Source organism: Centruroides sculpturatus, unplaced genomic scaffold (genome assembly GCF_000671375.1).
Source record: "Centruroides sculpturatus isolate CEXI.00-Female unplaced genomic scaffold, Cexi_2.0 scaffold504, whole genome shotgun sequence".
Taxonomy (NCBI): domain Eukaryota; kingdom Metazoa; phylum Arthropoda; class Arachnida; order Scorpiones; family Buthidae; genus Centruroides; species Centruroides sculpturatus.
Window position 1 is genome coordinate 515,845 of NW_019384908.1, and position 19,224 is coordinate 535,068.

At 32.2% G+C, this 19,224-nt stretch overlaps 1 protein-coding gene across 3 annotated transcripts in view; it reads left to right on the forward strand.

Annotated features, from left to right (window-relative positions):
• The window catches only part of LOC111631594 (E3 SUMO-protein ligase NSE2-like), a 53,720-nt gene extending 50,145 nt beyond the window's left edge, over nt 1-3,575 (forward strand). For all 3 annotated transcript variants that reach the window (XM_023375863.1, XM_023375865.1, XM_023375864.1), the window contains exons 5-6: nt 3,041-3,218; nt 3,303-3,575. In XM_023375863.1, the coding sequence (XP_023231631.1) occupies nt 3,041-3,218; nt 3,303-3,360 (236 nt within the window). In that variant the 3' untranslated portion in view covers nt 3,361-3,575. The remainder of the gene's footprint in view (nt 1-3,040; nt 3,219-3,302) is intronic.
• The last annotated feature ends 15,649 nt before the right edge of the window (nt 3,576-19,224 follow it).

Below are 19,224 nucleotides of genomic sequence, written 5' to 3' on the forward strand. Positions count from 1 at the left end.
AAGTTTATTTGTTTTAAAACACATGCGTACCAATTTTAAATATTTTTAAATGTTTTTAATTCTAAAATTTAAATCTTATTTATAATAGTTATATTCAAAAAACGGCTAATATCGTTAATGTTTAAATTTAAATGTATGGTTCGAATTCTCTATTCGATTTTGAATTGCCTGAAGACGATGTGCATATTTACGTCGAAAGCACTCGCAAGAATAAAATATTTTTAATTATATTTAACGCCTCATAGTCTGAAGTTTTGGAAGAAGTTTTGATTGAGATAACTGTTGGCGTGACATTCAACCCCAGTACTTAACACTCCTAACAAGACGTTATTGCATTTAATGAGAGGCTTGATTCAATTTATGAGCTCTATGTCTGCTTTTCTTTTCTGCTAGACTTATTACATCATCATTTAGAAACAGGACAAGCTTTAGAAAATCACTTATATTAAAAAACAACCATTATATAGCTTTCAAATACTTTAGAATTATCTCATTCATCTTCAGAAAAGCAAATAAATGAATAAGAACACATACTGTGGGAACTCAAATAGAAAGTTTAGATATTTTGAATACAAAGTAAAATTAAAACTAAATAGGAATAAATAAATTATTAGATAAAGTCAAGGTGAGATTATTAACAGTAAATAAATTAAAAGTAAGCAATATTGTTTTTAACAGGACTCTGTGGCAGTCAAGTAGACTTTTCATACTTTACTGTTAAGTCTAGGATATACAGAAGCAACTAATGTTAGCTACCACAGAGACTTAGACAATTTAGCAAGACCTTGGAAGTGGCTAACATGCTGTACAGCTAACTGCCGTTTCAATGCCATTAAAAACAATACAGTAGAGCGTCGATTTTCCGAAAGTCAATCATCCGAAAGAATTCCAGTTGGCAAATTTAAATTTTCAACAGTGCTGTGGTGCTTCAATCTTTGGCTATGTCCTGGGCTCCTCAAATATTTTACGTTTTTGATACTAAATTAACATCTGAAGTATAACTTTTTATTGTTTTTATATTTTTCAATATATTTATTTTGTTTGTACAAAATAAAAAAATAATTTTTAACGATACAATAGTCTTTGTTAGGCTTAACATAGACGAAAATTCAACGCAAAGCGACATGCAACGGATAAAAATTTCAACATCGGATACGTTAAACTATTTTTTCGTACATAAATCACAACCCCAGTCCCCAATTGATTCGGAAAATCGACGCTCTACTGTATTGTCTAGTTACTTTCCTGGCAACATTTAAAATTTTGGTGGCATCATCAGTAATCATATTTTATTAAAAAGCTTTTTTATATTTTTAACTATTATAAAGTGGCAAAAAGCTTAATTTTGAGGGTAGGGAAGAGTTTTATAAAAAAAAAAAAAAGCTAATAACAAGTAAAATTCAACCATACTGGAGATACATACAACCCTGTTATCTCGCCATCCTCTCAACCTTTAACCACTAAAATTTAATAGCATTAATCTCCCTTAATAAACAAATCTCCCAGCAAAATTTCAGAAATTTTCTACAAAAAGCTTGGAAGTTATTAAGCTCAAACAGGGTGAACAAAATCATGCCCACCTACACCCACTAATATTATACAAACAGAAATTACCCCTGAATTTTTTTGCATTTCTTGACATTTCAAGGTGTTCTGAGTCCAAATATGTAAAAATCTTGGGGGATCATTTTTGCTTTCCCTCTGTTATATACAGGGTGAACCAAAAGTGGGTGGACAGTAGGTGGAATAGGGTTTGTGTTAGGGTTATACTATAAGGTTAAATATAGGGTTAAATATACAATGGTGTATATTTAATTTAGTTATAATTATGGTTGAAAAATTATATCAGAGATGCATTTCAAGAAATTAATACACAAAGGTAATTGTATGTAATCTCAATAAATGTTATCATTTACTGTCCACCTACTTTTGGTTTATCATGTATAACAACCAGAAAAGTAAAAATGACACTGAGATTTTTACATTTTTGGACTTGTACCTTGAAATATCAAAATGAAGAAAACAAGCAATCATTTTATTATGACATTGTCACAATGCTGAGCTACAATTTTTAATCAATTTTTAATTTATTTAATTTAAAATATATGCTCTCCACCTTCAAATTAGTAGTGTATTGCTCTTGTACATCATACTTTTCCATTAGCAATGGAATTGTGCTGGTCATCTATCTAACTGCTTTCAAGGGAAAAGTTTTGAATTGAAATAACATGACTTCAGGCTGGCATTGGAAGTTCTTACATAGTTAATTGGGGTCTGCTGCCCCTAAGCTTTCTCTGTCTTATCTTGACTTTCATGTATCTAACTCTGTTCTCAAGATTAAGGAAGGATGGATGGACAACAGTGGGAATTTATAGGTCTACAATTTTATCAAATAGCAGCCCAAAAAATTGGAGAATTTTTCTGTATGTATGAATGTTTGTATATATATGGAGCATGATTTTGTTCATCCATTTTGAGCATAATAATTTCTGTGCTTTTTGTTGAAAATTTTGCAGGAAGTTTGGATAATAGGGGGATTGATGCTATTAAATCTTGATGGTTAAAGGTTAACCAGTTGGAGAGATGGACAGTATCATATCTTGAGTGAGGTTAGATGTAATGTAATTTTACTTGTTGTTAGCATTTGCAATTTTTTAAATAAAAGTCACTTTACTCACAAAATTAAGCTTTTGCCAGAAAAGTTATGCAACTCATTGCTAGATTCTTTTATTTTATTTTATTACTATTAATAATCTCTCCTTGTCTTAGTTTTTATTTATTTATTTATTATTATTATTTAGTTTCTATTTTATTTTGCTTTCAAAATATTTGAACATTCTGTTTGTGTTCCCATAGCAATGTGGTATTGTTCATTTTTTCTTTTCCTGAGATGAGATTTTAGTACTTGAAAGCTATGTAATGGTTGTTTATACACTCCATCAAAGCATATCTCATAGTTTTAGTTATAGACGAATTTTTCACAGTAATTTGATTTTAGCATTATGGAAGAAAATAAATATTTTACTTGATATTGCTATAGAGATCAATGATGACCAGGAATTATGTGACGATGATGATGCAATTATTGTTAAGCAAAGTTCTGGTATGAAAGATCCTATTACACAACTAGAAATTAAAGATCCTGTAAAGAACATTTATTGTAAACATGTTTACGATAAGACAAGCATACTGAATTACATGAAACGAAGAGAAAAAAAGTAAATATTAAATTTATAATATCAATAAAATTTGATCATTTATTGATTTATTTTTAATTTAATACAAAATTTCTCTTATTTCAGATGTCCATATATTGGTTGCACAAATCCACATCCTTTGCAGCAAAAAGATTTGATTTAGCAGCAAACCCATTTGATTTGGTACAACAAATCCAAATATTTAAACAAAAAAATTAAAAATGGTGAAATAACAAGATGACTATAATGGATTACATGAGATAAAAAGTAAACATCAAATCTAAAATATAAACAATAATTTTTCATACTTTTATCAATTTTAATAATATAATCACATGTATATAATTCAATAGCACTAATAAAAACTTGATCAGTGATGATTTCTTGAGGTTTTATCTCATAAAGGGTTACATGAAGAGGTATGGTTTTTTGACTTTTTTGCTCCTAAGGGCATGCTCTCCGTCTCTTGAGATCCCAACAGTGTCATTCATATCTGCAAATGTACTCAGTTTAGAATGTTCAGTTCTCTTCATTCATCCTGTCTGCAGTTCTGCGTTCATTTTTGCTTTTCTTTGCCTAACTGCAGGAAATCTAAATAATCTAACATCTGAAAATTTACTTTTACAAATTGTTGCCACATGTCTGAAGATTTACTTTTACAATTCGTTGCCACACACCGATATTCTACATTAATAAGCCCACAGAACACAACACGGATAATGTAAATTGAAAAACCATTAAAACCCATTCATTCACTTTATGAGCACTTAAATATAGCCAACTCACACAGGAACCTCATGCAGGGTATTCTCTATTGATGAGCTACAAAATGGCCAGTGCCACAAAGGATCACGGGATTGTGTCCAGACTTATTTAGATAGACCTTGCTTTACACTAAATTTCTGGTAGCTACTGGAAAAACTAAATGTATTGCATATTGCCATCTTAGAGGTAAATTATTATTGGTAAATTTTATTTTTTTTAACATACTGTATTGGTAAATTGTACTGTATAAATATACTGTATATATACTATTTCACATTACTTATGCACATAAAAAAATATATTACATTTTAAGTAGATTTATATAAATGTTATAAAAAAAAAACGAAATTTCAAAATTCATTTTAAACCGAACAAATTTTATTTTACTCACAAATTTTGATATTAGTTACAGAAAATTTAAAATGTTTTGGATAAGAGTATAAATTCAAATTTGACACTCAAAAATAAAATATTTTCAGTGGTTTTATCCTCTCCAGCGGGGAGTTTTATGGGTTTTCTTCACGTGTCTAATACCTAAATAGGAACCAGATTTATATATTTTCAGTGGTTTGTCTAGCAGATCAACTCTCTTGACAAAATCCAACCATTGAGTTTGTCTGTAAATACAAGTCATAATTTTAGGCTTGATAATTTTTTCACAAAATTCCATCATAACATTTTATATTCGTATTTCTGATTAAATAAATCAAATACCTTTTTACATCTTCTGGAAATGTAAAAAGTGATAAATGAGATTTTATTTTTTATAATTTTTACAAAAAACAGCAGAACAACAAACATTTCCTCCCTTTGCCATATTGAACATAAACTCTGCACTGTCTCATAGCAACAGAAAAGTGAGTTAACAAATCTTCCAATGTGCCATATCAATGGACTTAACAAAACTACTTTATCAGACAATATGCACCATGTGTACGAAATTTTGTTGGCTAAAATAAGTTGTTATTTCAACATTTTATTTTGGAACACATGCCAAAGATTCAGCACCTAAGGTGCTGAATCTTTGGCATGTTCCAAAATAAAATGTTGAAGAGAGGAAAGATTTGCAGAAGAGAGAAAAGATTGCCTAAAGGCACCATCTTTCCTCTCTGCAAGTCCAGATTCAAGTCATTGGTGATTGAAATTTAGTAATTTTTACATTAACCCCTTTTAAATGTAAAGTAATAAATTGACAAATTTTTATAAACAAGTTTTTGTCTCATTTGATAATTAAATATGCACAAATGTAGAGTCACATGTTTAAGATCTGGAGCCCTAGAGGAAACCGAGTTTTGAGCCCACACATATCTAAATTTATTAACGTACATTTATCTAGATAAAAAAATACTTACTTTGAAATAGTCACATTTACAACTTAGTATCAATCTTTATTTTTTTTTTCTTGATTATAACAATAGATTAAAAATCTTCATTTAGCATCTTAGGAAATATCTTTTATTTGGGATATACTGTGATAAATATATTGATGTGCATTTTCCGGATTAAGATACTGTGCTTAGATTTATACTTAATATTTTAATTTCAAAAAATGATAAAAGTACTATTTTATCTTTAAAATATATGTTGTACTGTACATGTCATATTATGGTAAATTTTCTTTATTTTATGTGTCATTTAGATTCCTACATTACATATATGTGTGATGTTTCTAGGGATTTTTAGATTTAAACCCCACTCCCGTGACATCAATTTGTGAGCCACCGGGGAGGTAAGAGGAGTCCGCTCCTTCCGGCCTCAGGTCGGTGACCTACTTTCTTGTCAGGGATGGTAGTAACTACAGTGGCTAGAAAATATAGTGTCGAAAGCGCTTATATTCCTCCATTATAACCGTTCGGTCCATACATCGAGGTTAGTGACGTCACAGACAAGGTGGCGCTGATGTCAATCGTAGTGCTACTTTCGCTTTGGCTACGTGATATCCTTTCTTACAAGAACATCGAAAGCGATTAAATTTGTGCTTGTAAAGTGAATAAATCCTTAGGAAATGGCTGAACAGAAACTTTACTGACTTGTGTATTTCTAATTTATAGATATTACTCTACTGTAATTTTTAATTCTTTTATTTTTGTCGAAAAGGGTGAGAAATCTACATGCATATTAATCTGTAATTTTTTAAGAGAGATTTTTCAAATATAAAGTGTATATGCATGGGTACTTGGCAGTAGACTAATAATCGTTTATTTGTACATACTTAATTTTGTAATTTTATATTGGGACAATAAAGTAACATTCTGCCTTTATATTTTATATACTGTGTAGAATTTAATTGTAATTTTAATATTGCTTTATACTATGTCACATAATACTGTGAACAGTATACAGTATTATGTAACTGATGGCATTTGCTTAATAAATTCTATTTTAGGCCCTCACAGTGGAAGAGGTTCACAAAGCCATATAAAACTTACATTTTATTATTAAAAATATGATAAATTCTGTATTTTTTTAGTAAATATGAATAAACCTTGTTGTTAATAAGGTAATAACAAGAGTAGATTACTCTTGTACTCTAAATAATACTTGTTTGTACAGCACTCAACAGCTGTAATGTAAAAATAGACAATACAGTGTAGGCTATTTGATTTAATAAGAATCTTAATTAGCTTTAATAAAATGAATTCCTTCATAAATGTTAATAAAGTAATACTATATAATAATTGATTGCTAGTGATATGATTTATTATCGATCTAAATTCTTTTACTTGGCTACAGCACATTTACTATGCTTAAAAATCCCACTTAAAACCAATATAAACATAGGATGATACAGCCAGTGTAGCACAACGATTGACAGCAGCGCCTCTTGCGGCAACCTCCAATATAGGGACAGAAAATAAGCTCGATTTCGACACTATATTTTCTAGCCACTGTAGTAGTAACGTTCGGTTACGTGTTACGCGAGTGGAGGAGAGTCAGAGGGGTCGACGATAAGACGTTGGCAAAGTCGAGTAACGACACCATTTAAAACAAAACAACGGTTTATTTTACTAGCTAGCTAAATAAAAATTTTACAAAACTTCATAGACTTCGCGGATGAGAGAGTTTACAATAACAAGCGTTCATACCTCTTGGCATATACTAGTGGGATATTTTCCCGTAATGTCGTCCTTTATGGATTCTGAGCGGTGACACAAGTATAGGTCGGCGACGAAAGAGTAGGGCTGCGATGGAGAAGGCGATGTCTGACTTCGACGTTCGGCGATTCCTCCGATGAGGAGAAGGTGTCGGGCTTTTATACCTTTTTCGGTGGGAAAATTAGTCAGGTGATCAATTGTTTTAGCAGGTGTGGGGTTAATTAAAGGTGGTGATCGAATGACAACAATATGACGAATTTTGCCTGTAAGTGTAAACTATGCACGGTTTGATCGTGAGAATGTTTATATTTAAACCGAAAGAGTTATAAATTTCTCATGCACTTTATATTTCGTTTTTGTAGGTCCAAATTCCTTGAGTTAAAGGAATTTTTATTTAAATTTGTTAAAATTTTAAAGGGTTACTTTGTTTTATGAAATTATATGCACTTCGAATTTCACATATGTAATACTGTAATGTAATGACATTTGGAGACTTTCTGGAATTTTTTTTTTTACTTGATTCCATGTCTCTGCAATGTAAAACAAAACCAGACAACTGAACAGAGGAACCAGACAATATCTCCCATTTGAATTTCACTGACATACAATACAAAAGTAAAATCACATTTTATTTTTAACAAATTGTTATAATAGTGATAGTGTTAGACACATTGGCTTTCATCTGCATGGTTTTTTGCTATTTGAGTTTCTATCTGGTCTTTCTGACACTCCAGGCCCACCAGTGGCCAAGCGATTTTCGTACCCTGAACACTGGGAGTTCGATCGTGGGTTCGCGCCTCGCTCAGACGGGCTGGCCACATGGAGTTTTCCTGGTTTTCTCCACGTCTGTAACGCCTAAATAGGAGCCAGTTTCTCTTAAAAAGACCTCCCAGAAGGCATCCCCTAGGCAGATCGCCCAAGTGTTGTGTTGCCATAACTTAACAAACAAACTTTCTGACACTCCACTTTGTGGTCACAAGGAACTTTTTTGATACCATGGGGCATGTGGGTGGCGATAGTCAGGGCCAACATATTGGGGATGGGCTGTCACTGCAAAAAATTTCTGGGATTTTTTCACTTACCCTTATTTGATTTTGGGTCCTCCAGAGCATTAATGGATCCTCAAAAACTTTTTCAGAAATCTGGTGGTTCTGTGCTGGTTTGTACTGTGAAAGAAACGATGACTTGAGAACTGGAAACATTTGTAGAAGTCTTTGAACAGATGGAAATAAAGATAACCACCATGTTTTGCCGTGATTGGAGATTTGCCGACATTCTTCATTAATAATCCCACAGAACACAACATGGATAATGTAAATTAAAAAACCATTAAAAATCTTTACTACGAAATCTTGTAAGTCAATGTCATCTGTTTGGTATTGAAAGCAATCATTAAGAACGTGTAGGGCATCCCATTTTGTTAATGTTTAGCTAACCTTTTCAAATTTGCAGACATTGTTACCACCAAATACTATATTGCAATAATTACCCGCAAAGCTACACATTTATTTGAAAGACCTAAATTTTTCAGTGTTTCACTGATATAAATTATAATAGTTTCTGCTGTTTTAATGGGCTTGCTCTCAACATTTACCACTAATTTTCAAACCTATTCTTTTAGTTAAAACAGTGAATAAGAATTTGACATCTTTATACTATTATTGTTACTAGCACGTGTTGAAACACCAATAAAGGGAATGACGTCACTCGCACTGGAACAATTTGTAATATCTTAAACCACACCTTAAATTTCCATCAAAACAGGGCTTTATTATTTCACTAACGATCAGCTTAACCGACCATCGTCAGGTGAAAAAAGAATAGAACAAATTGCTGACGGTACATTAGAAGACAAATGTGTATTTACAGTTATTCCAAAACTTTAAACATTCAAAAATATAAGAACAGAAATTTTCCGATCTCCACTCGAATAATATTTACATTAATTAGAAAAATAGACGTCGCTTCTCGTAAGCGGTAAAAGATATCAGCCTACCGCTCCAGGAGACCCGGGATCAAATCCGGACGGTTCGAAAAACCTCAGGAATTCTTCGGGGGATGTTCAGTCCGGATATGTCTAGCAGTGGCGTGCCGTGACATTTGATGATAGAGAAGCTGTGTTTCTATAAAAAGTCGACTTCCAGGGGAAATCAGTTAATTCTTTCTTTAAATGTATTTTTAATAGATTATTAATCTGACGTACTTAATAAATAAACAAGTTCAATATAATTATGTCTGTTATTAGATCCAATATATTCCATATGCCCTCTAAATGCCAATTCTTGCTTTGAATTACCTCTGTTATTAGATCCAATATATTCCATATGCCCTCTAAATGCCAATTCTTGCTTTGATAAAAACATAACATCTACTTATTTAGATATATCTTTTTTTATTATTATTTGTGGTTTTAGGCCCCTTACCGCTCAGAGAGTTTTATATTATTTACTAATGTTAAATTCTATTCCGCTTCGATTTCCAAATTGCTTTAAATACGAAAGAATCGACGATTTTTCGTGTCTTTTGCCAGCTAAATTGTCAAAGCCATTCTTATTCCACACACTAATTTCATTTGAAAATAGTAGGCAAGCCAACAAAACAATTTTTGCATTTTTATGCATTTACAGAGCCATTTTATCGTGAAAATGTCGAACAAATTTTTTTATTGAAGTGTTTATATTTAACTTAGGTATTGGCCTTTCTCTTTTAATAATGTTTTCTTTTTCATTATATGATCTGGAGCCAAAACTTTTTTAAAATAAATTTTCAATATCGCAATAACATTCTCAATCGCTAGCCACGATATAAGGGCTAAAATTAAAAATAAAATTATAAAAACTTACTCGGTGAAAAAAAAATGTGTGATGGATATACATACCTGATACAAAACATTCTTCAATTGTATGAATATGTTACCGCTAAAGCTCGAAAGCCGTTAATGTGTACATTATCTAGCTAATCTGCAGATTAACTAGGGTAATCTGTTAAAGTTGCAAAAATTGTTCCATTTCTCAAATTACCTAGGTAATGTGCATCTAGGTAATCTGTACATTACCTACTAGGCACTCGGCAAAGTGAAAATAAGATCTTTGCTGGAACAACAGCAATGTTTCTGTACTCTTAAATTAACATAATGTTGTTTATTTAATTTTCGATATCTAAAAAATCAAGTTAATACAATCAAACAATTAACAAATTAGTTAATAGAATCAATCATCAATCAAGTAAAAACCTGTAATACAAAAAGTCCCCCCTGGAGACTTGGAGAACGTAATGAGAGAGATGAAAGATTGATTGATTTCTGTAGGGAAAAGGTCTTAACTGTGATGAACACATGGTTCAAACACCACGAAAGAAGACTTTATGCGTGGAAAGCCCCATGATCAAGGGGAATCGTAGTTAGAAATCAAATAGATTTTATTATGATTAATCATAGATACAGGAACACAATTACAAATATAAAAACATATCCAGGGGCGGATTGTGGCAGTGACCACAATCTCTTGCTCTCTGAGATTCGGGTTAAATTGAAGCACACAAAAAGAAATAGAAATGAAAAAAGACTGAGAATTGGTGATTTGAAGATAAACAGCATTAGAGGAAAATATGAGAGTATGACTAATAATTGACTTCAAAATTTAAATTTGGAAGGAAGTGTGGAAGAACTTTGGGAGAATATGAAGGGGGGAATTAGAGAAAGTGCTTACCAGGTTTTAGGAGAGGAGAGAAGAAAAGCAAGGAAACCTTGGATTACTAAAGAAGTGTTGGAGAAAATGGATGAAAGGAGAAAATGGAAAAGCGCAAATACACTAGATGCTAAAGAAAAATATAGAACAATCGATAAACAAGTGAAAAGTATGGCAAGAAAAGCTAAGGAAGACTGGCTAGATAAAATCTGCTATGAATTAGAAGAGCATGAATCGTCACAAGATCTGAGAAAGGTCTATCAAAATATTGATTTAATCTCAGGAAAGAAAAGGAGTGAAAATTGGAGCATTAAAGGATGAGAATGGAGAAGTTTTAATCGAGAAGGAAAGGCAATTAGTAAGATGGAATGAATATTTGACAAAACTTTATAAAACAGAGGATAACATGGAATGTCAACTGGAGGAGGAATACGACGATGATGAAACCCCTAAATTTCTGGAGGATGAAGTTGAAGTAGCCTTGAAAAAATTGAAGAACGGGAAGGCACCTGGAATTGATGGCTTACAAGGGAAATTGCTTAAATCAATGGGTTCTGAGGGAAGAAGGATTATGAGTCATGTTCTTAATAAAATTCTTGCAGGAGAACAAGTACACACAGACTTTACTAATTTAATATTTATACCTATACCCAAAATAGCAGGAACACTGGAATGCGACAAACATAGAATAATAAGTTTAAGCCATATCTCAAAAGTTTTAACTAATACTATCTATAGTAGAATAGAGCTGAAAATTGAAGCAGAACTAAATGATACACAATTTGGATTTAGAAAGAACAAAGGAACTAGAGAGGCCATTACATTAATTAGACTTATTGGTGAAAAAATAATTGAAAAAAATAGGGATCTTTATCGGTGCTTTGTGGACTATGAAAAGGCGTTTGACAATGTTAATCACACAGTTTTATTTGAAATACTCAAAAAATTGGAATAGATAAAAAGATAATTAAAATTATTCTCGCTTTATACAAAAATCAGAAAGCAATAATAAAAATTGATGAAGAAGAATCCAACTGGATAAGGGTGGAAAAAGGAGTGAGACAGGGATGCGGACTTTCGCCACTGCTATTTAATATTTACAGTGAGTGGATGATGCGAGAAGCACTTAGGATTGTAACGAAGGAGTGAAAATCAATGGATGCTTGATAAATAACATAAGATATGCTGACGACATGGTCCTGCTGAGTGGAAGTAAAGAGGGATTATAGAAAATTCTGAATCGACAGTTCAAAACTGGATTGGAGAAATTCCATATGAAAATAAATGAACCGAAGACAAAAGTAATGAAGGTTTTAAAGAGTGAAGATATGGATGAATTCCGGATCATTCCGGGAAATAAGGAACTTGAAGGGGTTAAAAAGTTTGAATATCTAGGAAGCTGGATAACGAGTGATAATAGATGTAATACGGAAATTAAAAGCAGAATTAATAAAGCAAAAGCTGCCTTTTATCAGATTTACAATATATTAACAAACAGAGGCCTTAACATAAAACTGAAAATAACGATCTTAAGGACAATGATCTGGAGTGTATTAACATATGGATGCGAGGCATGGACTCTCGCACGTGAAATGATGGAAAGAATTAACTCTTTTGAAATGTGGTGCCTGAGAAAGATGCAAAGAATAAGTTGGACGGAAAAAATGACAAATGCGGAGGTTTTGGGCAGGCTGGGCTTGAGGAGAGTTGCTTATAAATATCCAACAAAGAAAAGTACGATATGCTGGACATTTGGCTAGAGGATCAGGAGGACAACTGCTAAAGACGGTGATTGAGGGACTGGTGGAGGGGACAAGACCTAGAGGAAGACCCCGAAAGACTTGGAGAGACAACATCAAAGACTGGACTGGAAAGGATTTAAGAGAAGCCTGGAATAGGGAAACATGGAGAGGAATAGTTCATCAAATGCAACCCTCTATAGAGAGGATGCCACTGGATAGATAGATAGACAAAAAATCAAACGGTTTAAAATATTATTACAATTAGGGAAATGGGGGATTATATAGATTACCACCTATGGAATTTCGGAACTTTGAGTATATATCTGAACTGAGGGGACCGAGACGAGTTCAACGATACCCTACTTTTGGACCAAAGACGAAAAATAAGAAATCATACTTTTTCCGGCGATCGCATGATAAAATTGTCCGTTAATGTTACCTTTGGTGACTAAAATGGCGGCTTGTCTCTGATTCCAGCAAACAGAAGAAAGAAAACAGTGATGACGCACGTTCTAACCTAACCTAACCTATTCTAATAAATTACAATAATTATTACTAACCAAATTATTAGAATAGGTTAAGTTAGGTTAGAACGTGTGTCCCCACTGTTTTGTTTCTTCTGTTTGCTGGAATCAGAGACGAGCCGCCATTTTAGTCACCATAAGTAACGTTAACCAATTGTGCTTACTTATTAGTGCAGTCTAAAGATTGGTGACACTTTGAATTACATAGCAATTGGTTTTTGTGACAAGCACACCTATTTGTGGTACTTTTATTTGTGGCAAAGATCTTATTTTCACTTTACGGAGTGCCTAGTAGGTAATGTGCAAATTACCTAGATACTCTGCACATTACGTAATTTGAGAAATCGAACAATTTTCGCAACTTTAACGGATCACCCTAGTTAATCTGCAAATTAGCTAGGTAATGTACACATTAACGGCTTTTGAGCTTTAGCGGTAACAAATATACTTTTAAAGAAAATTATAATTAAATATAGCTTTGTAATGAAACGTACATAAAAATAACATAAAATATTTTTTACTCTTTAAATCTTAACCACTTACTTGTTAGTCAAATAGCTTCCTCCGAGTGGAATCAGAGACGGTCCTGCTAGATGTGCGGTGTGTACATGCAACGCGGACTGCCAAATCCCGAGAGTGTCCACACTGGTCAATGTCATATGCCTGTTTATTCGCATCACTAGTATATCTCAAAGGACACGACAGGGCTGTTGTAGATTTTAAACTTTTCTCACCATAGCTGTAAAAGTCTAAATATGTTAAACTTAATAGATTGTCCGTCGTTTGTTTTCTAATTCGTTTTAGGACCAGGTGTTGTCCACGGAAATTTCCAAAATTTACAACTTCTCGGTCACTCTCGTTGAACTGGAAAAATGTCTGTCTTTATTACATCTAATATTTCGAAGAAATCAGTCCCACTGTACTCGGCTATAGATTGGTTCGGTTAGGCTTTTGTTTAAGTATAATTTAAGCTCTTTCATCAGAGTTTTGTTTATGTCCCTAATTTCCTTGCGGCGGTTGGCAACACTGCACCTGACCGCCGTCCCCAACCGGCGTGACGTCAGAGGTCGAGGTTGACCACTTTTCGATTCGGCGTGCTTCGTTTCGGACGTCCATCTTGAGTGCTCTGACCTCTGTCTACATGATCGGCGTTGTTATAACCTTCTGTACATAGAGTTGTAATTATCGGTAAATAAACTAGTAATAGCGACGTTCGGATCCTTCCTTCAATCCTAGAATATACGACTCGACGCCACAACAATCCTGTTCGTGGATGCGATTGGATTGAGCGATCTGACTGACTTCAACTACAATAGAACCTCGATTATCCGGACCTCGATTATCCGGATTGTTCAAAATGAACAAAAATTTTACGAATTTGTTGATTTGCACTTGGCGAATTACGACACTGATGTACTTATGTATTGTACGCGATAGAATGCATAACTTATTTTTTGTTTCAACAAAGTCTTACCCAGCACAGTGGTCCTAAACTCTAAAAATATAACTTGACATACGTATTTATACTTTATATTCAAATACCCATAATTTATATTCAAATTACATCATTTCTATAACCAAGGACGACGTAAGACATGGACGACGTGGGCCACCGCCTATGCCTCGCGGTCCGAAGGGCCTCGCGCCTCGAAAATTTATGCATTACTTAAAAGCCGCGAACGCGACAAAAAAATTTTACTCGTCATAAAACGATAAATAGTTTGTCAAATTTTTATTCGTAAAAATGCAGTTTCAACTGCTTTTTATTTTATAAAATCCGTCTTCTTGCGCCACTAGAGGGCTTTTAAACACTAGGTAGTCTGTTAGCGCTGGTCAGTAGTAGTCCAAATTCAATAGAAACATTTGTTTCTTGAAAATTTGATCACGATTTAAATACAGTATTTATTTTTAATATTACCGATATGTCATCGCAAAGAAAACGTCTTGTATTATCATTAAAAGACAAAGTATTTGTTTCGATTATCCGAATTTTTCCTTATCCGGACTACCTTCATCCCCAATCAGTCCGGATAGTCGAGGTTCTACTGTATTTAGAGGAACCATTAATGGTCCCCTTACCCTAATCGCTTAATTATTTAACTACTTCTTAAGTAGAAATAAGTCGAAACCAGTTACTTTGTACTCGAATATTTGTAGTCTCGGGAAAAAGTGGAAAGACAAGTTTTTATGACAAACGAATATATAAATCGTAAATGTAAGGAAAATAAATTCTAGAGCTTTTTCTGTACCTCGTGCATCTCTCTCATTCATTAATTATCTCAGATTTAGTTGTAAATGATGCTGTCAAAGTAACAGTTAATTTTTTAACATTATACAAGAATTGTACATGTTTTTTTCTACATTCCCTAAGAGATGGGACATACGAAATCGTAATATCACTGGTTTAACATCGAAATCCGTGAGTAATATAAAATCGGAGAGCGGAATAAATATATCAAATATTTTAACGGATTTTTTAAAACTCCTGTTAACTATGCAGAAAACTATCATAAAAACATACAGGTAAATTCTTATCGGTTGGGTTAAATTATAAATCTACTCGCGATGCACGTAATCGGGCGAGGGCGGTCAAATATCTAGCAGGCGATCGGCTAACAGCCCGGAACCTGTCCCGGATAGAATTGGATGCGTTATACGTGTAGCAGCCACCCAAGGTCCTAGGCTTCCACCGGCTAAACCGGGTGAGGTTGATGCTCTGTAAAGCGCATGCGCAAATCTGGCTTTTTTGATGCTGGCAATAGAGCGCTTCCACTCCGCCACTAATATTCGAATATACAATAGCAATCTTATCTTTTTTTTCACGTGTAGTATAGAAATTTGTAATAAGATACATAATGCGGTTATAATAAAATATTGTGCGATTATTTTCATATAATTAAAATTAATATGTATTTATTTTTTAGAAAATACAAGGGAACGGCGCATCCACAGCTTCTAATGACGGCACGCCACTGCTAAAAGGCCTTCCGTTTCCTCATTAGACAGATTTTCTGTTTATAATAGTATTTCACGTAAAAAATTGCTTGGATAGGTAATTTATTTTCCGTTTCAAGTGCTTCCGTTTTAGACAAGTTTTACAGTACTTATCTTCACATTTTTACAGTTTCTTTATTGTGAGATTATTTTAAACAGGATTATCGACAATATTTTAAATTCAATGATAGGAAATGATTTAAATAGAACCTATATTCCAAATGTTCACAAATAATTCCAGAATAACTTTTGAAGTGCATATTTAATCAACTTTAAATTAGTGCTGATTTTATCATTTATATAAAATGTTCTTCCAATAAATAATTGAAAAACTTAAATGAAGCGTCTGTAAATAACTAAGATTGAAATTGGCGTTGTATTCATTTTTCTTCTGCAAAACAAGTTCTTGTTTTCTATTAAAAATGTTATCTCACATATTACCCCATTAGATGCCAATTTTAAAAAATAAACACGTAGCATTGGTGAGCTGCCAACATCAATTATAGAAGGCAACGTATCAACGACCGTGAGCTACTAGAGTGAGATCATTTCTGCAAAATACAATTACCAGCAAACAGTAACAACGTATCGTTGACATATCGTATCGTTAAAATATACATTAACGATAATTATCGCTTAATGTAGAGGCTTTTTTGTATAATTTTAACAGCACCGAAGAGGGGTTGGAATATAAGCCAACCCGAAATGCATCTGAATTAAAAATTTTTAAATAAAACGTAACGTTTTCTAACCAATTGCTGTTCGTTCGTCTACCAATCATCTTTTTGGATTACAAAGACGCTACACACTGCATTTGATGATACAGCAACCACGTCCTCTACATTAAGAAATAATTTGATAAATTTATGGCCGCCTGAATGGCCGAAACCGCTAAGGCGTGAAAGTGTCATATTCGGGTAAAAGGTCAATCAGGTTGCTGTGTCACATTCGGTGGAAAGTCGAAATCCACGAAGGAAAGCTTAGGCAGAAAAAGGGATTATGTTTTCCAGTAGCAGAACAACCTTTTCCACCAAGGCCTTTTACCATTTCTTTGAACTATTTTCTATCCAGTCTCGTCTCACCTGACCGTGTTTCCACCGTCCATTTCGAAACTTTGGGGTATCGCCGCCTCNTTTTTTTTTTTTTTTTTTTTTTTAGAAATGGAATTCGTTAAATGTTTTTTTATTAATAAAAAGCAGTTTAAAAGATTTTAATTTATTTTAGTAAAAATAATTTAATTTATAGTATAAGACGTGGGGACTTTTTCCCTTAAGTTATCTTTAAGTCTATCTATTGAGTCTATCTTATTAACTATCAGGAGGGAAAACCCCCGTCTCGATAGTCCTGGATAGCATTCAAATAACAAACAGAATTAAAAGTGATAAAGAAACATTTTACTAGTCGTAAGCTGAATTTAGACTTATTTTGATCTTAAATGTATATGATTAATATCTTATACATTTAAAATTAATAGTTTAAATTTAAACAATAAATTTAAAATAATGATGCCTTAAACTGTATTTAAATTAGTTTATGGCTGTGAATGATCGTTCTCATGGAAAGAACTTCAATAGTCTACCATCGAGTTAAACCAATGGAACTTTATATGCTTAACATGACGATTGCATATGATATAGCCTAGACTTATATAAACTCAAACTATGTGTTAGAAAGCAGCTTTAAATACACCCGGAAGTTATGTTATAGATTTTATCAAAGCTCTTGAATTCGAATATTAACATTTAAGAACTCAAAATTTAATTCAGGATGAGCTTTATGTTATGGCATCATCACAGCTCTAATAATAAATAAATGAATACTGTATTATAAAATTAAGATAAAATAAATAAAATTGGGTTTTTTTCTAGTATGTTTAATATAGTAGAAGCAAACTTTTCTATTGCCTGTATCTTTAAACGTTTTAAAAATACGGGCAATAAGTAAACTTTAATTGTTATTATAAATATTATAGTTAAATAAATATTATAAATGAACTTTAATTATATAAATAAATTTTAAGTAAATTTCAATAAAAATTATTTAGAAAAAATACATAAATGAGATTTAAGTTTTGTAGATAAATATTGTGTACAGTATTTGAATACAATAGATAAGATATTTACTGCATTTGTTTTCAGATTTTGACCTAATAGTTTTTTTTTTTTTTTTACTTTAATTTTATTGTACTGTTCGTACCGTATTCAGCGATAAACCGACATTTTTGGTACCGAGAAGCTTGTAATGTTATAGCAATCCCTTCACAACCATCAACAATAGGGCAAAACATCTAAAAATAGTTGCTTCTGGCCCCTCTGGGATCAGGGATCCCGAAGCTTCGTTAATTTCAGAGTAGATATGCCACTGACTGTACTGTACAGTTTTTTGTTAACTATGATATAAAAATTGAATTTATTTTTTCAATCAAGTTGTTAATTCTTGAATGTTTAATCTTATATTATTAAAATATTTATTTTGTGATATAACAATTTATGGTTAGTGATATTAATGTTAACAATATATCGTAAATCAATGTAAATTATAATGTAGCGATTACAAAATGCTTTAGCACAATGCAATCACTTAAAATGCTTACTTAAAAGTATTTAATAATATACAATTGAGATAAGATAAGATCATTAATTTCATCATAATTAAAAGAAATTAAACAAAAATGAATTGAAAATTTATTTACTTTTTTTTAACATTCTAAGTTTTTCTTTCTTTATAAATTGAATTTTATTTCTTTATTAAATCTTAATTTTTAATATTTAGAAGCTTAAACAATTACTTCTTAATCCGTTGTTTTCATATACACTATACTATATATATACAGTATATAATTTATTTGTTTCGTATTATTTGATTATTTGTGTACCTTCCATTAGATAGATCTATGATAAAAGTGAACATATTTAATAAATTATCTGAAAATAATATATTTTAGATGTTAATATTTTAAAGTTTCAAGGATTTAATTTGTAATTATAATTTATATATATACTGTATAAATCTTTAACAGGGCCTCTACAGGTCTCGAGAAGCGCCAGATTATTAAAAACATACAAAATGGCATTAAAGAATTGTATCGTATTTTTTAAGTAATAAAATCTGACAAAAAATAAAGAGCTTTTCTTAATACGTAAGAAATGCAATGGTAATTTTTAACAAAGATTTTTGAGGTACCACAATTGTGAGCCCTAGTGGTCTCTCCATAGAGCCTC